The 24,409-nt window shown below is 51.3% G+C and overlaps 3 protein-coding genes across 9 annotated transcripts; 1 reads left to right on the top strand and 2 right to left on the bottom strand.

The window, feature by feature from the left end:
* The first annotated feature begins 2,758 nt into the window (after positions 1-2,758).
* On the top strand, positions 2,759-11,644 carry LOC100846041 (nuclear-pore anchor). Of its 7 annotated transcripts, none has more exons than XM_024456971.1 (14): positions 2,759-3,018; positions 3,144-3,314; positions 3,406-3,511; positions 3,661-3,774; positions 3,850-3,928; positions 4,105-4,148; positions 4,235-4,308; positions 4,585-4,687; positions 4,822-4,956; positions 5,030-5,127; positions 5,662-5,751; positions 5,823-5,896; positions 7,918-8,013; positions 11,138-11,644. In XM_024456971.1, the coding sequence occupies exons 3-10, from the start codon at positions 3,416-3,418 to the stop codon at positions 5,060-5,062; spliced, it is 678 nt and encodes a 225-aa protein (XP_024312739.1). In that variant the 5' UTR covers positions 2,759-3,018; positions 3,144-3,314; positions 3,406-3,415; the 3' UTR covers positions 5,063-5,127; positions 5,662-5,751; positions 5,823-5,896; positions 7,918-8,013; positions 11,138-11,644. The 7 variants fall into 7 exon arrangements, with proteins under 7 accessions (XP_024312739.1, XP_014752905.1, XP_014752901.1 ...); XM_014897419.2 differs by having other exon boundaries at positions 5,823-6,108; XM_014897415.2 differs by having other exon boundaries at positions 5,823-8,013; positions 11,138-11,429.
* Positions 6,561-7,325, bottom strand: LOC104581992 (atherin). The gene has a single exon (XM_010231222.1). The coding sequence runs from the start codon at positions 7,323-7,325 to the stop codon at positions 6,561-6,563; it is 765 nt and encodes a 254-aa protein (XP_010229524.1).
* A 651-nt stretch (positions 11,645-12,295) lies between the features above and the next one.
* LOC104581991 lies at positions 12,296-14,516 on the bottom strand. Its single transcript, XM_024456794.1, has 4 exons — positions 14,327-14,516; positions 13,389-13,780; positions 13,170-13,311; positions 12,296-12,740 (listed from the first exon to the last, which is right to left on the bottom strand). Exons 1-4 carry the CDS (start codon positions 14,367-14,369, stop codon positions 12,319-12,321), a joined length of 999 nt encoding a protein of 332 aa, XP_024312562.1. The 5' UTR covers positions 14,370-14,516; the 3' UTR covers positions 12,296-12,318.
* Positions 14,517-24,409: the final 9,893 nt, after the last annotated feature.

The raw sequence follows: 24,409 nt of genomic DNA, 5'->3' as shown, positions 1-24,409 counted from the left end.
TAGACATTTGTCTGAGATCAGAATGTCATGCTTCGGGCACAGCGGCAAGCACAGTAATCTCCTCCACAAGACCTGTATACTTATCCATATATGTGTGGAAATAAAAGGTCGTTTATAAATTCCCAGAGTGTCCACACAAGATCACTAGTAAACATATTAATAACTCAATTCCTTTTATTACAGAGCTAGTAAGTAGCCATGTTCTCATATGAAGTAATGACAGGTTTCCGAATAATATCAGCAAATTCATGCCAAAGTAGGTTAGCTACCACGCAATCAAAAAAATAAGTGTGTAACCGTTTTCAGTTTATTGCAAAATAGGCAAGTTTTATCAGGTATGTTTTGTCTTTTGCCTAAGTTATCTCTGGTGAGAATTTTGTTATTGCTCAACAACCAAAAAAAAAGAGAGCATCCTGCTAAGAGCATCTCCAGCCGTCCCCCCTATAGGCCCCCTGAACGGGCTTGGGGGGCGCCGGCGCGAAAATTCCGACCCAGCCGGCGTCCCAAAATTGTTTTTTAGTCGGCGGGGCCCAGAAAGTTAGCCGGCGACCCCAGGCCGAACCCAGCCCACGGGGAAGCGAGCGGGGGCGCCGGCGTAGCGTTTTATCACGTGGGCCCGCCTAGTCAGCGCCATTTAGTGCCCTCGTCGGCTTCGGCATTAACCGCCCACCGGCTTCGCCTCGGATTCTCGGGGGAGTTATGGCGGTCGCCGGGTCAAACCGTCGCCCAGTCTCGTCGGCTTCCACGCGGCGCGCCCCCACGCATTCCCAACACCGATTCTCGCCGCGTTCACACCCCCGGCAGGCACCTATAAAAGGTAGCGCCGGCGAGTCCTCTCGCCATTCCCCTTCCTCTGCGCCGGTGAGTCATCTCCTCCTCCCCATTGACCTCGCCATGGACAACTGCCACTGGCTCTGCGTGGACGAGGCCGAGGCGATTCGGCAGGGCGGCTACCTGTCGTCGCCGGACTGCAGCCTCCCCCACGACTGGCAGCTCAGTCGGGGCGGCAGGTCCGTCCCGCCGGTGCCGACGGGTGCGCGCCGGCGGGAGCGCATCGGGGCGCACTGGGTCCACGCCCTACGCCGGAGCAGCAGGCGTCGGCGGAGTGGGATCGGGAGACCGACACCGCCTGGGCCGGTCTATTCGACGACGAGCACTGGCGCGCCGTCCGCGATGTGCCACACCGACGGTGCGGAACAACATCGATGGCCGGCACGCCTTCTGGAAGGGGCGCACGCTCAAAGGCGTCCTCGCCCACATCGTTGTCGGCAATCAGCCGTGGCTCGACGGAGGTGCACCCCTCCCTCCTCCACCGGCCGGACGCCACCGCTACCTCGGCGGTGGCTCCGGCTCATCCTCGCGCACGCCCCCGCCGGCTCATGAGCCGGGTTCCTCGGCCGGAGCACGACGGCCGAAGCCGGAGCCGGAGGAGTGGCGCCTCCTCCGGAGTACAAGAGCGCCGCTATCGACCACCGCGGTGGCTCTGACCCGGAGTATTTCCTGGGTCAGCGTGCCGCCGAGTGCGCTAGCAGGGAGGAGGCGGAGAATCCAGGCAGAGGAGTGGCGCCGGCTCGTCGGCTACGCGTCCGAGGCCAAGTTCCAGGCCTGGCTGGCGGCCGAGGCGGCGAAGGAGGTGAAGAAGGCGGCGCCGGCACTTGTGTCGGTGAAGCCGGAGCCGGGAGTCGTTGTCATCAACTCCGACGATGACTTCGGCTTCAACTTCGACACCAGCAGCAGCGACGGCGACTCGTGGATGGACCACCTAGACGAGTAGGGTTTTTTTAAATTATGTAAATTATCGCCGAACTTAATGAAATGTCGCACTCCGTCGATGACTCCGGCTTCAACTTCGACACCACCAGCAGCGACGGCGAGTCGTGGATGGACCACCTAGACGAGTAGGTTTTTTTAAATTATGTGATTTTTTGCCTAATTTAATAAAAATTTGCAAGTTTAGTTTTTAGTATCGGGGGCCCGGCTGGGTCGCGGCAAGCCCCCAAACGGACGTGGGGTGGGGTGGGGGGGTGGGGGGTGCGAGTGGAGATGCTTAGAGCAACTCCAATTGGATATCCTAAATTTTGTCCAAAAATGTCCTTTTTTTTGTCATTTGGGGGTGCAAGTGGACATGTGTCCTCCCCATGTCCGCTCACATCACCTAACCACATCCTCCAAATTTCTCTTCCAAATTAACTTTTCTTTCTCTTTATCATTTCTTCTCTCCTTTTCACTTATTTTTCTCATTTTTCCATCTCTTGTTGTGGGGCCGGGACGAACAAAAGAGAGCACCGGACAATGTCCGGACACCCCAAACCCCTCCCAAATTTGTGGTAAGTTTGGCAGATGTGTTCGGACAAACATGACATTTTGTCCGTTTAGGGGATGCCATGGAGAGATGATTTTGAAAGTAAAATGTCCATATGAATCAAATAAGACATTTGGGATAGTTTTGGAGATGCCATTGGCTCTTACAAGTAACCAAAAAAAAAAGGGGCGCCGCTCGGCCAGGCCACGTCGCCCCAATTGATTCGCCTGGAGATGTGGTTGCAGTTGGGCCACGTCGCTGAACAATGCTCGTCGACGTGCAGCGAGCAGCACCATGCAGCCGTCGTCTACGCCCTGCCTCGGTCGCTACCCCGCTCTCTCTCCCCACTTCTCCAGACCGGGGGTGTTTGGATTGCGTCATGAGCGTGGTACCCTGCCCCAGTGACAGCCGGACGTGCGCACGCGCTTGTTTGTTTGGCGTTCGCCCAGGCTGCTGCCTGAGTCAGGACTCCTAAATTGCTGTCCTGACTCACCTTGCTGCCTGCCTGCTTTTATCAGGCATTTTGTTCAGATTCCAACCAAACAGGCCCCTAATCCCGATCCGATCCATCCCGCCGCCGCCTGCGCCCTTCCACCACCTCCAACCCCGCCCTACCACCGCCACCTCCCCTTCCCGTCGCCGGAACCAAATCGGAGAAGCCCCGCGCCCGCCGCTTCCTCTCGCCGTCATTCCGCGCGTCGTCGCCGACCATGTTGGTGAGTGCTCTTAGGAACCGCAGCTCTTGGCCTCCATGGTTTCCCTCTCACGCAAAACCCTAGCTCTTTTGCTCTCCTTTCTTCCCGTCTGATCCGTTGCGGCCGGCCTTGCCTCCCTTCCACAGATCTTCAAGTACGGATCGGAGGTCGCCCGCCGCCTCCTACCTCACCCCAACCTCTACCGTCGACATCGTATCCGGTCACCACGAGCCAACAATCACACCCCTCGGGCGTCCGCCGTTGGGCCGGCGGAGGCGCTGCCGCAGAGCTGCTGGACGCGGCTGGCCCCCGAGCATGTAAGCCTCATTCTGATCCTTGCAAATCTTTTATTTTGCTCTCATTTTGCATGCGATTCTATCTGATGCACCATCTGATATTCCGTGGCAGATGACATTTAATGATATTAATGGGCTTGTTCAGCAAAATGTTCAACTTCGAAATAAAGTTCACTTGCTTCCTATTGATCTTGACAAATAAATACATGGAGCTCAGGGTATGCATGCTTTTTCTTTTTCTTTTTCTGTCTTCATATGTCTGAAAATTTGCTTATTTTTCATCCATAACTAAAGTACCTGGCCATTCTATTATTTGATTATTTCCATTCGCAAGATCAAATATATGTTCATTTTATGTCCTTTGTAGGAGAGCTTCCAGATTGAGCTGAAGAGAATCACAGATGGTGCTACCTCCAGAGTTGAAAAAGTGATGAAGAAGTCTGAAGAACAAGCAATAGTTATTGAATCTCTTCATAGATCTGTACGTCTTACATAATTTTGTCAAGTACAAACTGTAGGTGGCATCAAACCTGATATAGTTGATTTTTTCCTGTAGGTAGTGATGTATAGGAAATTGTGTGAAGGGCAGCAGAAGACTCGCTCCAATGTTGAACACATATCCAATAATCTGCAAGGTTCGCTTTGTTATTCGTTTCGTTCGTTGATCCCATGTAGGCTCTATATGGTTAATATTTGGCCATAGTTGCAAGGGATGACATGCCATGGTGATGGAAGTAGTGTTAAGGCAGTTTGTGCATGTTACTGCTCTAACATATTAATTAGATTCCATTGTTTTGCTTTTAATCTGTAGATGATGGCAGCAAGGACCTGATGGTTCTATTTGAAGGATCACAGGTAGGTATCTCAACAAGTTACGTAGCATAAATGATATTGTAGTTCTGATGAATATCCTCACTGTACATCGCACTTGATTTTCCCAGGCTGTCTCAAGGAAAGCATATGAACAGGTTTCGGAGCGATCCAAAAGACTCGACGAGGAGCTGACGAAATTGAGGTTATATTTTCTGCTTTTCATAATTCATACCTTGTTTGCTGTGTAAAAAAATAGAGTCGTAGCTAAATCTTGACATCATGTTTGTTTCGTTTTTCTTTAACTGGACAACATGACTTATGAAGCACCATCATAATAAGCTCATTGGACAACAAGAGTGATACTTATCCAGGCTCACTGTTGTGATGCTCTTTTGGATTTAGTTGGAAGTTTTTTTTAAGAAAAAGAGAATATACTTTTCTTGGAAGTTGGAATAATACTTTTTATTTATTCCTTTAGGACCGAGCTTGTGTCTTTGCGATCTGAGCATGATAAGTCAGTTCTTGAAGCTAAATTTGCTCAAGATCGGCATAATGGGTACATGACAGAGAATGATCATCAGGTTCTTTCTTTTGTGTTCTCTTCATATTTCTTTCCTCACACTGAAATGATGCCTTGAATTATTAGTTCTTTCAGAGAATGTAACTCTTTTGTTATATGCTCATCCTAATTTAGTTCATACTTGTAAATAAGCAGAGGAAGGAAGCTAATTCTGTTTCACTCAGAAACGCGGAGTTGATGCACTTGATAGTCGATTACGAAAAGAGGCTTCGTGAAAGTTCAGATTCTATGCAAGCTTTAGAGGAGAATTCAAGGAAACTGTCGATGGAGGTGTGTTGGATTTTATTAACTCCCTGAAACTGTTTTGTCGTCTCGAATCCTGACGTAGGTTTCCAATTGTTAGGTGTCTATTTTGAAGCATGAAAAGAGATATTAGTAAAGTCAGAGAGAAGATCTTTGGATGAAGTCCATGATTTGACTGAAAGGGTGCATCGTCTGCAGGTTTTTTCGTACTGCCACATCCATTACATTGAACTCTGAATTTTTTGCCTTCTCATGTTTTGCAGTTTTTAGTATTTAGCTGCTGAAATGATTGTGTTGCTGAAAATTATTATGTTTTCTTACAGTCATGCTTAGCAAAATTTGTTTTCCTACATTCTCCCTTTGTGTAAACATGGAACTTTTGTATTCCTACAATTATCCTCTACCCTTTTGTGTTCATTCTAAGTATGGAAAAGGAGGGATAACTACTGTATGGCCACTTTCATCCTGGATTTTGGCCATTTGATGTTGTAAATTCGCATCTTGCATGATCAAGCAAGTTATTGGAACTATTATATAGGAAAACCTGATGAGTTAGGCATGTTTTTAGATTTGTTTAACCTAAAGTGTAAAAGCGTAGAGCCTCTTTGAAATCCCCATTTATGCTGCTGGACTAGGACTCTAATCGATCTTATTTTTACTTCACCGTTTAGTGTGTTCAATTTTTTTCGTGTCTTTTCTTCCACAATAATCTCTGTTGCTTTGTTCTTCCAGCAAATTGTACCTGCTGCGCCTTCTTCCTTCAGGGACTAAGATAGCAGAGTGCGCTGCTATGCATGTTAAGCACTATATAACATAGCGAAGGTAAACGTTCAGTCGACTAATGGAACATGAGTTACCTGTATTCTTTATGCTAATGTGTTATTTTTCTGTAGGTTGTAGGTTGTAAGAGGGGACTCCGATGTGAATGTGCAGAGTGTGCATCTTATCTTCTTGACAGGCTTGTAAGGTATGGCCTGGGCTATAACAACGCGACCCATATTATGTGGCATGTTATCTTAATTATCTCTGATACTTCCTCCGATCTATATTAATTGTCTCAAATTTGCCCAAATATGGATGGCTAGATACATGTAATATTTCGACAACTAATATGGATCGGAGGGAGTACAATAAATTATGTATTAACCAGGACATTGTTATTGAGAGTGGTCAGTTCAGGTATGCGATATATCTTCATTGTTTTCCGTATCTGTATTTTGCTTATCTTGAAATTAGTGTTCACTTCTGATTGACACCTTTATTTCAAATTTCCTTTTTAGCACAGAAGAATTTATACCACTATTGAGAGAGCGCACGAATGTGCTGAACGCATATGTATGGCAATTTTTGGTGGGGTAGATAATAGTCTAAGAGCATCTTCAGCCGTGCCCCCCATTTGGCGTCCGGCGCAGCCGTTTTTTAGGCCGTTTGGGGGGGGTGCCGGCGGTTTTTTTTTAGGGTTCCGCCGGACCCAGCTGCGCCCCCAATAAGAACCCCCCAAAATTTGAAAATAGACAAAATTTAACTGAAGTCGGCGGAATTTAAATGAAGTAGGCGAAATTTAACCAAACTCGGCGGAATTTAATTAGACATAAAGTTTTTTCATTACATAATTCTAAAAAAAAGGCCGCCTAGTCGTCGAGGTCGCTGAAGTAGGCGAGGTACGCCTCGCCGGAGTCGTCGGAGTCGATTTCGATCGGCTCCGTCTTCACCTCCGGCCTCTTCCCCGCCTTCTTCTCGGCGGCCTCCCTCTCCGCCTCCTTGGCGCTCCACGCCAACACCTCCTTGGCGTGCTGCACCGCCCGCAGCCCCGGGAACTCCTCGGGGTCGCCGTCCTGGCGCCATTCGAGCACTCGTACTCCGGCGCTGGCGCCCACTGTGGCTCCGTCTTTGGCCGGACTAGGCGGGAAGAAGACACCCCCGGCTCCTCCTTGATACGCAGCGCCGGCGAGGAGGCGCTGCGGAAAGAGCCGGAGCGGGGGAGCGGGAGGCGCCGGAGCCGCCGTATCGGTGCTTTCCCGCCGGTGCCGGTGGGGGTGGTGGGGGCGTCTCCAGGCGGGGGTGATCGCAGGCGGCGATGTACGCGAGCACCGCCGCCATGGTGCGCCCGCTCCAGAACCGCCACCGGCCGTCGATGTTGAATCGACCCGGCGATGGGCGCTGGCCTTGGCCCTCGTACCGGGCGATCTTGACGGCGTGGCGGTCGGCGAAGAACGCTGCCCACTTGGCCCCGGTGGCGCGATTCCACCCGGTGTCGTCGGGATGCCGGCGATGCTGAGCTTCCATTGCGCCAGCAGCTGGCAATCGGGCGGCATCGGGTACTCGTGCTCGTGGAGGGCCTCGGCCTCCTCGAGCGTGAGCGTCGCCCGGCGCCACGTCTCGTCGCCGGCAGCCATGGTCTCGTCGGCGGGAGGGTTTAGGGCGAGAGAGAGGGAGGGTTTGGGCGAGAGGGAGGAGAGGAGGCGCCGAGAGGAGAATGCCGAATGGTCGCCCGTGGTCGCCCCTTTTTATATCGCTGGAATGCGAACCGGCGGGCGTGTGAACACGGCGATAAACGTGGCCGCGTGGCAACCGGCGGGCTACTGCCATTATTTTCCACTCGGGAGCCGAGGAGGGGTCGGTGAGAAACCGGTGGGGCGTTTAATTGGTCGCTGACAAGGCGGGCCCGTCACAATAACGCGTTGCGCCGGCGCCTCCGCTCGCCTCCCCGTGGGCTGGGTTCGCCGGGGGGGGGGGGGGGGGGGCGGATAACTTTTTGGGGCGCGCCGGATGAAAAAACAAATTGGGAAGCCCGGCTGGGTGGGTTTTTGGGTGCCGGCGCCCCGCAAACCCGTTTAGGGGGCCAAGTGGAGATGCTCTAAGACAGTGTGCCTGGTATTGGCATGCTTGGTTTCCTTCCTGATTTTCTTGATGGTAATGTCTCTCTTATCCCCCGGTGTATTACTTGTATATGCAGTTATCTCAACCTTATGCTTGCTGCCCATGCAGGTTTATTTAATATGCTGAGCGATTGCGTCATAAGATAAGGCAGCAAGCAGCTGCAGCACTCTCCGAGATTTCTGCCGGAAATAAAAAAATTCACCTGTAAGGCTATGCTCAGTAAAACTGCTTGTACATCTGTAATTCTGTACGAGTCTGTTAACAGTGTAGATGCAATAGATATCTTGCCATATGAAGACTAGCCTGTTTATTTTTTATGTGGTTATCTAACAATCGACGTATTGTTTTCATTTCCTTTTTCCTCTTCTAATGTTGACTATCCAACCATAAATGAAAAGAATGTAGATCATGGTCGCATGGCCAAAATTCTTGTTTGGAGGGCAGGCTCATATGATGAATTCACTCGATTGACGTCTATGGCATATGTAATTCTTGTTTTGCATCTTTCCTGTTATTTAGGAATTTATTAGTCTTAAAAAATCTGCTTAAATACTTGTACTACTGTCACATTTTGTCTCCTTGAAAGTGAAGATAAGTGAGCTCGTGAAACTTGGTGGGGAACAACTCGTTCCTTACTATGCATATATCCTCGGTGCTATCTTACCATGCATCTCTGACGAAGAGGAGAAAATGACTTCAGTTTCAACTGTGTCTGAAACAAAATCTAATAGGGTTGCACCAGAAGTTAGGCAACATGAGAAATAAAAGGAGGTTATGCAAACATCATGCTCATTTAAACTCAAAAGGAGGTGCAAAAGTTCCATCAAGGTGCACCATCGATCTCGTCAGTAGCATGTGTGTGCTTAATTAGCTCCTGAAATCGCTTATCATGATATTCTTGTAGATACAGCTTTGAATTTACCTAGCTGATCTAAGTTATACACACTTGATTATTTTGTGACTGCACAGGCTACATAGGTTATTTTTCCTTACATTGTCAGTGTAATTCTCAAGTTCTTGGATCAAAGGTTCCCCCAAAGTTATTCATTCCTGTATCACCCGATAATGCCCATCCCGGTAACATATTTTACTCATTGTGGTAATCAATCCCATAATGTTGTTGTAACGACCGTAAAATTTATTAAGCTTAAGTATATTTAATTAAGCTTGATTAATGCCATTAAAGACTAATTAAGGTTGAGCATGTATCATTTATGCATTAAAGAAATTGACTAATAACTAAAACCTTAATGAGTTGTCGTGGGCCTGAATTTAAATCATGTTAAACGACCCATATAACTAATTATCCAATGACCCTGAGAAATTTTGCACCAGCTCAAATAATTATAAAACGAGTCCCTGCAAATTCTCATGATTTTTGGAATTCGTTTGGATGTCTGAGTAAATTATTTTCCTATCCAACTATATTTGAAAAACGTATTCAAATATTTATAAGTATTCCAAACTTGTTCATAACGATTTGAAACTTGGACAGAAACTGTATTAAATGTTTATAAAGATACATTTAAAATTTCATAATTTTTGGAGTTGATTTGGGCCTCCAAATGATTAATACGAAATCTGGACAGGACATTAAATAAATGAACTACACTTCTCTCTGCACGCGGGCCCCACTGTCCTGTTCACCCTTGACCTTTTTTTTTAAACAGTCGACTGGCCTTGTTGACCCGTCCCTTTGGACCGACCTGCAGGACTCGCCCTGTTCACTGGGCCCGGCCCACTATCCCCCTCGTCCGCTCCCGTCCTCGCCCACGTCGCCCCTCGTCCTTCTCCCTGTGCTGCGCCATCCCGTCGGCCGGCCATGCCGGTGTCGACACCCATGGACCCCGCCGGCACTGTGCCGCCTACCCCAGCACCGAGCGTCCTTATCCTCTCCCCCGAAGCCCCCTCTTCTTCTCCCGCCCCTGCTCTTCCTCCCCTCCTCACTTCTCTCTTTTCCCCAACGGAAGCCATCTCCCTCCTCCATGAGCACCGGCGAGCCCGAGCACCGCCTCCGCCTGTTGATCCCGCTCCCCGTGAGCGCCTTCCCGACCACCACAGCAGCCCCGAGAACCCCTTTGCAGCCCCAGCGCTAGCCCCTGGATCCCGCGCGTCCCCGAGCCGCGGCCTCGAAGCGTCTTCCCCATCTCCGGTCTCGCGCCGCCGCTCCCGATCCACGCGACCGCAGCCTCCACCGCCCCGCCGCCGATCGCAGGAGAACCGCGTCTTCCTCGTGAGCCATCTGGTGCTCTCTACCTCGCCTCCAGCCTCCCGGAGCGCTCCCGCGTCGAGCTCGTCTCCGACCACCGCCGCCTTGCCGTCTCTGGGTGTCTCCAGCGTGGGATTCCTCTCGCCGCCGCCTCTGTTCGTCTCCCCGTGCCTGCGCGCACGAGGAGAGCTCCTTCGGACGTCTCGACATGTCCTGGAGCTCCCCCGCGTCCACCTTCTTCCCCAACTCCGGTGCGCCGCCGTCGAGCTCTTCCCCGCCGGTCTGCATCTCCGTCCCGCACGTGCCGATCGACGCCATCGAGCCCCTCCCTGTGAGCTCCTCCTTTTCCCTGCCCTTCCTCCTGTGCGTAGCCCGTAGACTGTGGCCGCCGGCGAGCCTTGCCGCGCGTGGCCGCGTCCAGCGCGCGCTGCGACCGGCAGCGCGTCCCGCATGCCGCCCGCGTTCCAGCAGCCCGCCCCTGAGCTCCATGGTGGGCCATGCCCCGAGCCGGCCCATCCCCGTAGCCTAGCCGCTAGCCCGAGCCGGTCCACTCCCCAGCCCAAGCCCGCTGTCCCCTTTGGCCCAACAACTAAAAGGAAAAGAAAGAAGAAACTAGGAAAACAATAAAATTCTCTCAAAAAAAAGGAAAAGAATAAAAATGCAAATGGGCCGAAGCCCAAACATGTTCCAGGCCGCAGCCCACTGGACCCCGAGGGCATTTTGGCAGATTGCTTTAACTCGAAATGTAATATAAGGTGTGCAGTTTTACACTTTTGTGCATCAGCTGTCATTGCTTGTTGTGAGATGTTAGATTTGTAAAATCCTCAAAGTTCATTCTTCAATAGGATTCTTTTGTCTCTTATCACAGTGCAAGCAATTAAAAATCGAAAATACTTTACTATGTCTGGCTAATTACAATTTAAAAATCTAAAATGCTTTATAGTCTGAGTTTCTCATTTGTTGCTTCGTCTGTGTTGTTTGTTTATTTTGTCCTATACAGCTCCACTAGAGCCTAAATTAGTATACACTAGCTCACAAGAAAACTAAGAAAAATTATCCGCGGTTCTTTGTTCACCGAGAGTTGCTTCTTATCCAGTTCTATGGGTTGGTGGTTTGCAGATCAGGCTTGTGGTGGTGATGCTGAGAGGCATGGCAGAGAGGACGGCGGATGTGTCCTTCACGCTTGATGATGGCACCGTCCGCCTCGATTTTATTGGATGACGAGGGCATTTTGGCAGATTGCTTTAACTCGAAATGTAATATAAGGTGTGCAGTTTTACACTTTTGTGCTTCAGCTGTCATTGCTTGTTGTGAGATGTTAGATTTGTAAAATCCTCAAAGTTCATTCTCAATAGGATACCGTTGTCTCTTATCACAGTGCAAGCAATTAAAAATCGAAAATACTTTACTATGTCTGGCTAATTACAATTTGAGAAACAGTAGGGAGATACCATAATATATTAATACACATTATTAGGATTTTGCAAGTAACTGGAATATTAGCATTCTTGGTCTTTGGTAATATAAAAGATCTTAAGTGCTGCCACTCTGCCCATTACATAGTACAATACCATGGTATTATTTGGCCAAGGCTTTGTCTCCAATCATATTTCATAGTTTCTGCTATCAACATTAAGTGACCGCCTTTTTGGCTATACCATGTTACTATTCTGACAAGATCTCCGCGACTAATCGAAGTTGATAATATCTCCTTTCAGCAATAGGTATCAGTTTACGTGTTTGTCAATTTTGATATTTTTACAGAATGAATGATACTCCAGATTCTGGATGAAACCACTGCTATTCAGCACGTATCAGTTGTAACCTTTATTGATGCTTGTCATGAATACACTATCTTTGTTTTATTGAGGAATGTTAGCACCTTGCTCTGATCCTCTCTGAAGGATGCATGTCACCATTTTCTTCTACTTCGTGTTACTTGAGGAATGGCATGGGCGTTGCCAACATCGGTAGCCCCAAGGGACTTCAGGACATGAAGTGTTCTACTACTTTCTCAGTCAGGCAAATTTTGTAATATATTATGTTCCACAAATGTAGAGAAACATGCAAATTTTCCATGTGCTCATTTAGACCTATAACTGATTAAAATGAGGTTACACTGCATTTAATCAGTGTGTGCAATTGCATGTGAAGAACACAAAATCAAAGGTATGCTCCTAAGCTATAGCACTAATGTCCCAGATAAATACTCTTACTTTCAGTCCTTTGGTCCTTATTGCTATAAATTTCCCTTAGCAAATTAGTATAAAGAAGTGCATGTTATTAATTAGATATGAGATTTATATCGCGTATACCTGAATCTCTTTTGGCAGCTTATCGAAATGCTTGTAGGTGTTTCTACATAGCCTGACATAGTCATTTGAATAGTCTTTGTCGTACTTGGATTTGTCATGATCAAGTAACCATTGCACTAGCGGCTCAAGTTTTCCATCTGATGTCTTGGGCCATTTCAAATTTGAATCATTGATGCTTTTAGACACACGCCAGGATAGTGATATTTGCATGAGGAATGTGCTTTTCATGAAGCCATCCCATTGATCAGGATAGTTTTTGAGAGATTCAAGGGTTCTTTTCCCAATAAAGGCACAGAAGCTTTTTGTAACTTCATTTGGTTCAATCCTATGCTGAACAAAGCACTGATGAACTATCTGCCTGACATTCTTCCAAGACTCCTCAAGAAGAGCAGGGGTGGCATCTCTTGCTACGTTAAACAAAACAAAAGAACACAAAAGTTATGTTTTTTTAGTACCAAGTATCATCTGTAGAGTATGAAGCAGCGAAACAGGAAATGTCACTTGAGCAAACCTGCACCCAGATGTTTTTAACTTATTAAAAAAAACATACTTGCAAATGTGTGAGTACTATGCTATTTATAATCTTTGTGCAAGAGTACATATTTATGGTATGTGCAAAAAAACATTGAAGGACCCGTTTCTTCCTTTTTTGTTTTGTTTTTTTCTGAGGACATAAGATACATTTCTTTGTATAAAAATTGGTAAGTTCGCATAGTATTTGCATGTGTAATATTTCATCTCTGTTCAAACTTGCTAAATCATTTTTATATTTTTAAGATATAAGTGAGTTTGGGCGCTAAACCTCCACAGTTTTATTTAACTCATAAAATATGTACCTTCGGGGATAAGAACCTGTATCCTATGAGTTCCACCAGCAAGCGTCTTGATGTACAAGTCTTTCATTGCCAATCCTACAATATACTTATCGTTGGCTCCCACTGTATGGACAACGTCAACAAGATCACTAGATACAACAAAAATACACCAAAAAGGATGAATTAATCAGAAAGAATATGTATGAACAACCAAGGTATACGTTACATAGCATAAATTACTAGCACTTGCATGATCATATCCCTTAGTAGTGGGAGCATAGTGCCTCCAGCCGTGAACAACTTGTTTGTTTCTGTCGTGCTCATCCACTTGAGGAAAGATCCATGGACCATAGAGATCACTAGAGACTCTTTGTCGAAGTAATTCTCTACTAGAACAGCCGAGGGATGCCGGAGATTGCTGAGGAATTCAAAATTGTTCATCAAAGTTGAAACACTTTTGTTCCCTCTTTTGACCAATCGACATGATTCAATTGGTCCAACTTTGTAGGTACACTTGTGAAGATTCAACTCTCTGCCATCAAAATCCTGTACCTTTTCACCAAGCAACTTTACTTCAGCCTCTAATGAGACTGGGTTACCCATACTGTTCCAAGCCCGGGAAGCATCTTGTTCTGACATAACAAATAACGTTCACCGTTAAGCAATTAGTTACCAAAAATATGTCAGATTAGAATGGAAACAATAAATAAAAATGTCAAAAATGCACCAACAAGAATTTAAGAACGGATGGAGATAGCTATTTTATATCTTGAGTTTCCGATCTGAAGTTTTGAACTGACTTGTAAACGTGCATGTGATCCTTGGGTGGAATGCGCGCACTACTGTGAATCTGAATAAGAAGGTAAAAACCTAGCTACTTCACAAACAAATAAATTGGCGCGCCATCCATGTTATACATCGACCGAGGCGACCACAACCACTGGATCGATCTAGGGGCCCATCGATCTAGACCGTGCCAAGGGCAAAGGACGGCATATAGACGTCCGCCGGCGTATCGCTCAGTTTTCGCGCGCGCGGCCTCTCTCTTTGACGGAGCTATCCGCGTTGCTCGGCTAGATAAAGGCGGCGGCCGGCGCTCTTAGATTGAGAGGACGGCGGCATTCGCTTGCATACTAAAGTACTGAACTTTAAACTCTAGACGTAAGTGATCTAGGTACCTGCTTTAGGATCCGGCGACGGCGGACGCAAAATGTCGGCCATTGGTGACGATCGAGTGCTTGAGAACCTAGGCGACGAGCAAGCGGAGGGAGAGGGGGCGAGTTGTGGTGATTCCAGTGGAGGAAGAACAGCAGGGTAAGGTGAAGTGATTCCTCTTTACTTTACTCATCTCGCCGAGGAAAGCTTTACTCTCCCTCTCTTCTCCAACGCAGAACCACAGTTTCCATTCTAGGCAAGGGAAGGCCTTTTAGTCCGTGGAACACCGCATTGAAGTTTCAAAATCATTAGTTTGAAAGACATGTTGGCGATTTGTTTGTTACCACGCGGTCCACCTGCGGTCCACCTATGGTCATTTAAACTGACCTGCCATGCCTTTACTTTAATTTAGATGATATTGAATCAACTCGAAGAATTACTTCAATTTTGCCGTAAAGCATCCCAAGCAAAATTGCTACTCTCTCCGTTGTACTAAATCTGCGACACGCAATTCCGGTCGGAGGGAGTAGTTTGTTTTTACGTGATACTGAATCAATACAAAATTTACACCGTATTCTTACTGAGACCAGATTTTGTAAACCCGCTTGCCAATCGCAGCCATTCACCCCAAGTCATCTGGCTGTCCGCGTGTGAGAGGTGATGCGTGGATCAGCCACCTCCATCCGCACGGCGACACACACTACCACGGAAACAACATATCACTGTTGGGCTGAAAAGGTCATCAGTGGCGGGCAATCCGCCCACCAAAGCCTATGCGCCAGTGAAGAGGGTTACATCATACTTCTGCCCGACACTTATGATGTATACTATCAGTGTCGGGCATGTCTCGAACGACACTCAGTGTTGGGCACAGGTACGCCATCAATGTTGATTTCACGCTGACACTGACAATATTTAATTAATTAAAAAATTAATCATTTATTTCAAAACACATAATATATAGTTTATTCTAGAATGCACATAATATGAACCATCACACATATTTCAAATTAAAACTGCATCCACATAAAAAAAAGCATGCATGTCCATCGTTCACTTTAATTACAAAGCAATATTAGTACATTAAAAAGTTTAAGAATTACATAGCGCACAATCAAGTTGGAAGCAATTCTTCTGGATGTGTCCTAGCAACCACGAGTTCGTCCCGTGCGTGCAAATCCCCGCTCGGCTTGACGACCTCGTTGTTGTTGAAATGGGCATGCTCCCTCTGCACGTTGTACATGAGCCATGATGGTAGGTGTGTATGATCCATTCGGCCCTGACAGTACTCTCTCGTTGGTCCACTCCATAATGAAGAAACAATAGCAATATCCACAACATACACTCCCTTGATGCTGTTGATTGCAATTTATTCAATAGTCATAAAACCCATTTAAACACGTTTTGCAGATAACATCATAGTTATTCCACATTGTCTTATCTTTGATTCTTAAGGGTGAAATTGGTTAGGATATTGTTGTAATATAATAAAATCCTTACATGGGCCGAGCCGCAATCCTACGTAGCGACGACCAAGTCAACGAATTCCAAAGGCCGGTCAAATCACCAACAAGGTATAGCCATGCCAACTAAGCGCCGGTCAAAGGAGTCAAAGGGTCAAGCCTCTCATGCCATGGTCAAAGGAGTTAGAGTAGGGACCAATAAAACTCTAGGGATGAATTTACCACCTTACCCTCACTTTTCCTCTCCCTCAAGGGTAGCCATGATCTTTTGTCATGGACCCCTAGGCTATAAATACCACCCATGGGGGCATGTATCATTCACTCTCCATTGGAATAAGATCAAAGGGGAGAGAGCTAGAGCAACCTAAGGAGTCCGCTCTTGAGTGCTTGGGTAGAGCCTAGTCTCGACTCGACCTCGGGGATGCGACTTAAGAAGTCTAGTTTCGAGTTTCCGGGCCATCTAGTACGACCTCGACTCGAAGTAGAGGGATCCGGTTAGAGTCTCGAGGGTATCCCAACCTCGCTACTTGGGAAGACAAGTTCGGCCCAAGTCCGAGGCGGCCCCTAGAGATCTCTCACCATAGGTGATTTGGGAAGACGAGTTCAGCCCAAACACCCGGCTAACGACCCCCTCGAAGGCTCTCCTAACATAGAACTAAGTCGTACCCGCAGGGTCGACCGAACCGATTCAAAAAATATCGACGTGTCAACTTGTCCAAGTGTACGGCGACCTTCGCTATAAGGCCGGCGTACACACCCTACATACTATTCTCGCACTTGTGCCATCGAGCATTGGCACCCCTTACTCCTGTTGTTTTCTAGAACAACAATAGTGGCGCCGACCGTGGGGAACCCTCGCCGCAATTGAAGATTTAATGGCACCGACGAAGCCTACTTCATCGGGTGCCCAACTTGCCACGAAGTCTACACGGTTACAAACGAAGAAAGGAAACGCCTCGGGGGCTCCCGAGGAAGGAGAAATCCTCACCAATCTGGGCATCGCCGCAAGAATGGGCGCTACGACGGAAGTCGTGGCCGCACCTCTGCTCCCGGCCGTCCCCGAAGGAGCCGAAGCATTCGAAACCGTCGTAGGCGGTCCCTCGGTCCTCACCGACGTAGTGGCAAGGATCGGCGAGCTACCTACGGTTCCCGCCCCCGCAAGAGACGCGGAACTCGGCATGCCTCATTCGATGGGCTTCGCGCCACCTTCCCTACAACCGGTAGTGACCTTACCTTCGGAGCCTACAAGAGGAAACAATGTGGGTTCAGGAGGATCCGCGCCGGAAAACCAAGGAGTCTCGGCTTACGACCCCTCCAACCCGGGACTACCTCCATTAGCGCTCGCTGCGATCGCCCATGGAACTCCTTGGTACCACCCATATTGGGGACTTCTGCCGCATGGTGCTCTCCAAGTCACACACGCTCCGAACCAGCCTCGCTTTGCGAGCGCCCTGCAAGCGCCCCTTGCTCCCCCCGTCGGGGCCGAACAAGGTGGCAACCAAGCTCCGCGTCAAGATGCGCCCCACGGAGAACGAGATCCCAGCGTGCACGGAAACGAGCAAGTGGCGGAGTCCGGAGCCCTCGCCGGCGATGAAAGAAATCCTCGCCGACGCTCCGACCCTCCAAGAAGACGCCAAGATCACTCTCCAAGTGATCCTTCTAGCGACGAAAGCGACTCCGACGAAGGAGGATCTCGCCGCCGAAGAAACTGGAAGGGCCGACCATCTTGTAACCCGCTCACTCGGGAGATCCAAGACGCAGCTTTCCCGCCAAGGTTCAAGCCGCCGACGATACGGCCATATGACGGAGAGTCCAACCCTCTTCAATTCCTGGACGTTTACTCCACCGCGATACGAGCGGCGGGTGGAGGTCCCACCGAGATATGCAGCCTTTTCCCACTCGCGCTCATCGGGATGGCGGAAACTTGGTTTTATAACCTGCGGAAAAATTCCGTGCATTCGTGGGAGCGCCTCCAAGATCTCTTCATCGCCAACTTCCAGGGAAATTTCAAAGAACCCGTGCAAGCTCACGAGCTTTACGCCGTGAAACAAAGGCCGGGGGAGTCTCTCCGAAGCTTCTTCCATCGCTTTGCGAAGGTCCGAAGCCAAATCGCCAACCCAGTGTCGACGACCGTGATCGACGCTTGCATGCAAGGCCTTCTAAAAGGAGAAGTGAATCGCGGTCTAGGTCGCAAACCACCAAAGACGACCAAAGAGCTCTACCGAATCTTGCAAGAATACGCTCGGGCCGAAGATGGAGACTTCGCCAAGAAAGACTCCATCATCAGATCAGCCCTAGGCATCCGCATCATCTTCCAAGAGGAAGAGGAGGCGGGGGAAGAAGGCGCCCGGTGATCAGGCTCGAAAGATCTTCGCCGTCGAAGGGCAAACCTCGTCCCAAAAGACTTGGCAGCCCAAGAAGCCTCCTCGCCCCACCGAGGGAAGCGCCGGAAGATGCCTTATCCACAGCTCGGCAAGCCACAACACTGAAGAGTGTAATACCCTCATCACAGCTCGTGAAGAGTTCCAAGCACGAATGCAAGCTCGACGCAGGGACGAGAAGACGCCCGAGGCACCGCGCCCCACCAACGTCCTCCTTGCCGACCCTGCGCCCAAGGAAGAGAACCTCCCGTTTCAAGAACCCGCTCACCATGTCGGGGTAATACTCGGGGGCTCCACCACAGGCCGAGGGTCAAAGAGGCAACGCAAGGAGTACGCGCGCAAAGTCAACGTCGTTGGAACCTTCACCCCCACACCACCACCCAAGTGGGCGAGTGTACCCATTTCCTTCACCGAAGAAGATGCTAAGGGGATATGCTTCCCACACGATGATGCCCTCTTCGTGACGGCCACCGTCTCAAATTGCGAGCTCAAGAAAATACTTGTGGATGGTGGAAGCTCCGTCGACATCTTGTACCTAAGCACTCTAAAGAAGCTGATGGAGCCACAAGGAGGATACAAGAACGGTTCCTTGCAACCGTCGCTTTACCCCCTAACCGGCTTCGTCCCAGGCAAGTCCATCCAGCCACTCGGCCAAATTGAGCTCCTCATGACCTTCAGAGATGCCACTAATCACCGGACCGACCTCGTGCGCTTCGACACGGTGGACATGGAGGCTTCCTTCAATGCCATCCTTGGCAGAACGACCTTGAACCGCCTCTGCGTTGCCGTCCACCACAACTTCCTGTGCACGAAGATCCCGGGCCCTGTCGGAGCATGGGGCTCAGACACCGGGGATGCTTGGGCACCCCCTTTGAGGTTCGGCAGTGGGCGATGGGGATCGCCCCGGCGGTCGCCGATGAAGCCAACGCAAAGTGTAAGAGCACAATGGACACGAGATCGTTTACCCAGGTTCGGGCCACCCTGAGGTGCAAAACCCTACGTCCTGCTTCTGAGTTTGTTATTAGCCAGTGAACTTGGGTTTACAGGTTGCCAGGGGGGAGTCTCCGGGTGCTCTCTCTTTTCTGGCTAAGTGCTACTTGCTGTTTTTGGCCTGTGCTAGCGTGAATCTGAACGAACCGAACCCTTTGACCGTCGGCGGGGGTCCTCCTTTTATACCGAAGGGGATGCCACAGGTGCCACGGTGCATGGGTGACAAATGGCGAGCAGAGAGCTGGGGTAGCTCCTCCTTGGTGCGCTGGCTTGCATGCAGATTAGGTAGCCCTGCAGCTAGGGGTCTAGGCGCCTGAAATTTACCTTAGGCGGGTCACTGTAGGCTGAAAGGACGGAGAATCCCCATTTGGTCGTAGCATTCAATGCTGGCGTGTGCTTCACTCCTCGTCCTGACGAATCCTGCGCGCAGCGCGCCTGCCGAGCGGCCTCGTGGTGCCGCTGTTGCCCCCGCTCGCTCCTGCTCTTGTAACGCTTGCGCCCGGGAACACCCTCCCTGGCAAGCAAACTTCCCGGGAGGCGCCCAGGCGGGATTTCTCCTACTGTCCTTCTAGGCAACCCCCGCAGCCTGGCTAGCCCTGCCGGGCTGGCAACTTGCCGGGCAGTTTGTGCGGAGCTATCCAGGGTGTGATCCTTCCGGGGGGCAAGCAAGGTGGCCCACGCATCATGCGGCGGTGGTACCCTGGGTGCCATTGGTGCGACAGTAGCCCCCGGGCGTGGGCCGACAACGCCTGCTCTCGGGTAGAACCTTCACTGGTCGGTTGCCGGGCTACGTCCTTAACCGACGCGTGGGTCCCGAGCCGCTTCGGGGCCCTGCTTATGCACTGCTTCAAGGGCTCTGCCGTTACGTGCAGAGTAGTGGGCGCGAGATTTCCGCCTTAACCTCCGCATTAAACACGGGTGGTTAAAGGCACGCCCTGCGTTATCCCCTCTTAGGGCGTAATTATCCCAGCGCATCTGTAGGGTGCGGATGCGACCGTTGCTCGGCGCCGGGGCACTATAAGACCCCGCCGCTGCGCTAGGGAGCAAACACTTAGCCCCCCAGCTTTTCTCCTTCGTCTCCAATCTTCCTCGCACCCCTGCCTCCGGCTAGCTTTCGCCCACATCTCTCATGGCGCCCCCCCGCTCCCAAGAAAGGGAAAGGCTCCAAGAGGCCTGCAATCGGCAGGAGCGAGGCGGCTGCCTAGAAGCCCGTCTCGGATAAGGACCAAAAGAGGAGGGAGCTGAGGGCCTCGTGCACCTTCTTCCGGCCCGGCTACAACGGTGAGGCGCTGGACAAGGTCCGGCACGCCGTCGCCTCGTGCTTCAACGAGTACGGGGAGACCCTCATTTTCCCTGCCGGCGCCGACCACCAGGAAAACGACTTCCGGGTGTTCGCGCGCTTCATCCTTGCCGGGTTGGTGCCTCCGTACTCCCTGTTCCTCCATGCGCTCCTGGAGGCGTACTAGCTCCGAGTGGCGCAGCTCCACCCCACCTCCCTCTTTCTCCTCGCTGTCTTCCACTTCCTCTGCGAGGCGTTTGTCGGAGTAATGCCGTCAGTGGCGTTATTCCGGCACGATTCGAGCTGCAGGCCGCGCAGGTGGACGGCACGGACATCAGCACGCTAATCCCGTTCTTCTCCGACATGGTGGGGAAGCTAGGGGTGCTCGACGTGTGGATCTCCAAGTTATGCGACCAGGAGATCGCCACGTGCGCCAGGGACATCGCCGAGACGATCCTCCCCTGGGTGCACCTCCGCCACCCGGATTTCCCCTTCGAGATGCTGTTGGACGCCTGGTCCGACAGTGAGGACGGCCCCACCCACTGCCAGACAGTGAGCAGGTTCGTCGACGAGGTGGTGGACCGGATGCAAAGGAAGCCGGAGCCAGAGCCCCCAGCCGAAGACGCCGGCAACTAGTCGCCGCAGCCCCTGCAGGTCCTCGTTTTATCTTCGTGCTTTTGTCTTTAATTCCTGCCAGTGACACGCTTGGCGCTGTTTAAACAATAATGTTCTGTTAGTTCATGTAATTGTTTGCTGCTTTTAAGAATTTCGTTCTTTGGTTCTGCTTAGTGCTTGTTTCTTATTCCCGGGGTTGACTCGTGGGGTGGATCTCCTGGCCCTCGTGTGTTATGCCTTGTGTTGCCGGGGACCCGCGTGCCACACACTTAACCAGACCAGGGACCCGGGACGGACCCGCAGTGCCGACCTGGGGTCAAGCAGCAGCGTCGAGCCACTCCGCTTGCGGGATAGCGACCCCCAGCATGCGCTCACGGGACGTCCTTCTAACACCCCAGCCACACGGAGAGCTCGAGCCACGCCAGGGAGCCAAGAGCGTGCACTTAACTGTTCGTTTTTTACGCTCGGAATGCCTGTCGGAGGGGTGCGGCAGGGACGCTAAGGCAGTGCATCCTTCGGCGCTAAGCACGGGCAGCATGCACCACCTGAGCGTCGCCGCAGCAGCCCTCGCCATGACCCGCCTGCTTGAGGGATGCAGCAGGAACGCTGTGGCGGGGCCGCCGCTGGCGCCATGCACCGGTGGCGGCGCCACCACAGCGTCTCCGCGGCAACCTTCGCCCTGGAGACGCCCTCTGGAGGGATGCGGCAGGAACGCTATGGCGGGGCCGGCGCCGGCGCCAAGCGCCGGTGGTGGCGCCACCACAGCGTCACCGCGTTAACCCTCGCCTCGGAGTTGCCTGGTGGAGGGGTGCGACAAGGACGCGATGGCAGTGCACCCGTCGGCACTGAGCGCTGATGGCATGCACCACCATCGTGTCTCTGCGGCCTCCCTCGCCTTTGCGGCCACCTTCTTGGCTTGGTTCTGAGCTGCTCCATGGCACCCGTGCCCTTTTATAGGCGCAGTGAAGAATCTTGCCACCACGCGCGCCTAGTCACCGCGGCACACGTGGTGTTACGCTCCTTGCAGTGCGGTACGGGCCCTACCACCGCGCGTGCCAAGTCGCCGCGGCACACGTGGCGGCTCCCTCTGGCTGCAGGAACCTTGGAGTGCGTTGAGAACCTCGAAGTGCGGTTGCTACACACAACCGGGCACCGCTAAATGACACACCCCGTGAGCGACCCACGAGCATTACAGTGCGCACAACTCCGTCCTTCCCTGCATGACAGATTCTTACCAAGCCCAAGATGCTGCAATTTTTTTTTGAAATACACGAAAAAAGACGCGACAGATAAAGCATAGGTAACCCTCCTGCCTCCTAGCCCCCGGGCACAGAAGGGTCGATACCAAACTTTGGTGTGAGCTCCTTTTATCCCAAGACGCAACTCCTGCGTGATGCGCGTTGCGGGGAGCCCGGCAACGGCATGGCCCCGTGCCAGAGTAATCCGGCAACGGGTTTTTCGTTTTCGAGGCTCTGGCAGCCCCCTGCTCACAACCAAGGATGGAAAGAGACTTCTATGCACCTAAAGCAGGAGACAGAAGGAGGAAAAGTATGCAAATAATTGAGGCAGCTTGAAACTCAGATTAAAGTACTTATCTTTATTTATAAAAACTAGTGGTTTAGAATCGGGGGTTGCCCCGCTACACTAGTTCGAGAGGCATGCTACCGGAGCATCACCTGTGGGTCGGGCTCCGCTGCTTCACGGGGAGAACTTGCGCAAGTGCTCAAGGTTTCAATTGTAATGCACCGGCAAGCCTTCTTCGGTTTCCAGCCGCACAGCCCCCGGCCTGGTCACCTGTACTACCCGGAAGGGGCCCTCCCATTTCGGAGCCAGCTTGTTCCCGGTCTTCGTTGCTTGTATCCGGCGCAGGACAAGGTCTCCAATCTCGAGCTCTCGGGGTCGGACCCGCCTGTCATGGTAACGGCGGAGTCCCTGCTGGTAGCGCGCAGCGCACAGCAGCCCGGCATCGAAGTTCTTCGATGAAGTTTAGATCGTCAACCCTCTGCTCGTGTTGGCTTTGGTTGCCGTACGTGCGTACCGAGGGAATCCATGCTTGAGCTCGAGGGGCAGCACCGCTTCTGCCCCGTAGACAAGGCCAAAAGGACTTTTTGCCCATTGCCCGGCTAGGTGTGGTCCTGATCGACCACAGCATGGGCTGGAGTTCTTCAACCCAGTGCTTCCCGTGGCCTTTGAGCTTGTCAAAGGTTCTCGTCTTGAGCCCCCGCAGCACCTCTACGTTGGCTCGCTCAACTTGTCCATTGCTCCTCGGATGAGCAACAGAGGCAAAGCGATTCTTAGTGCCCAGGTCCTCGCAGTAGGCTTGGAACACGGCGCTCGTGAACTGTGTGCCCTTGTCGGTTATGATCCCGTTAGCCACACCGAACCTGCACATGATGCCTTTGAAGAACTTGATGGCCGCCTGAGCGATCAACTTCCGTACTGGCTCCACTTCCACCCATTTGGAGAACTTGTCGATGGCCACGAGCAAGTACTTGTAACCGCCAACCGCCCTCGGCAACTTGCCGACGATGTCAAGGCCCCAAAACGCGAACGGCCAGGAAGAGGGGATTACTTGCAGGGCCTGTGCCAGCTGGTTGCTCTTCTTCGTGTGGAATTGACATGCTTCACACGTCCTGACCAGTTGCTCGGCGTCAACCAACGCCGTAGGCCAGTAGAAGCCGTGCCGGAACACCTTGCCGGCCAGAGCCCGGGAGGCCACATGGTGTGAGCATGTGCCTCGATGTACCTTCTCCAGCAGCGCGCGCCCTTTGTCTTGGGGCATGCAGAGGAGCTTCACCCCGTTTGCACGCCTCCGGTAGAGGTTCCCGTCTACCAGGGCGTACATCTTAGCTTGCCGAGCTAGGCGCTCCACGGCAACGTCATCTTCCGGGAGGGCTCCTCCCTTTAGGTAGCAGATAGTATCCGCTGCCCAAGGCAGGGTTTCCCTACTCATGCACGCCACTATGTTAGTGGCATGGGCCTCTGCTGCCGCGAGGTTTCCTTCGGTTGCTGGGGGGGCTTCCCCGGCAGCCGGCTTGGGGACGACCGAAGGCGCGGTCTGCCTGTGCCAGAACACCCCCGCCGGGACCTTCCGACGCTCCGCTGCCAACTTGGACAGCTCGTCAGCCACGAAGTTATCCTTGCGCCTGACGTGCTCAAATCGCAAACACTTGAACTTGCATTCCAGCTTGCGGACTTCGTCCACGTACGCTGCCATCTGCGGGCAGTCGTAGTCCTGATTAACCTGGTTGATCACAAGTTGGGAGTCCCCGCAAACAACCAGGCGCTTGATATCCAGGGCGATCGCTGCCCGCAACCCGGCGAGCAACCCTTCATACTCGGCCGTGTTGTTAGTGGAGTTGGGGAAGTCGAGCTGGA

This window comes from Brachypodium distachyon, chromosome 1 (assembly GCF_000005505.3).
Source record: "Brachypodium distachyon strain Bd21 chromosome 1, Brachypodium_distachyon_v3.0, whole genome shotgun sequence".
NCBI lineage: Eukaryota > Viridiplantae > Streptophyta > Magnoliopsida > Poales > Poaceae > Brachypodium > Brachypodium distachyon.
Note: the sequence above shows the minus strand (reverse complement) of the source record. Positions and strands in the feature narration are given on the sequence as shown.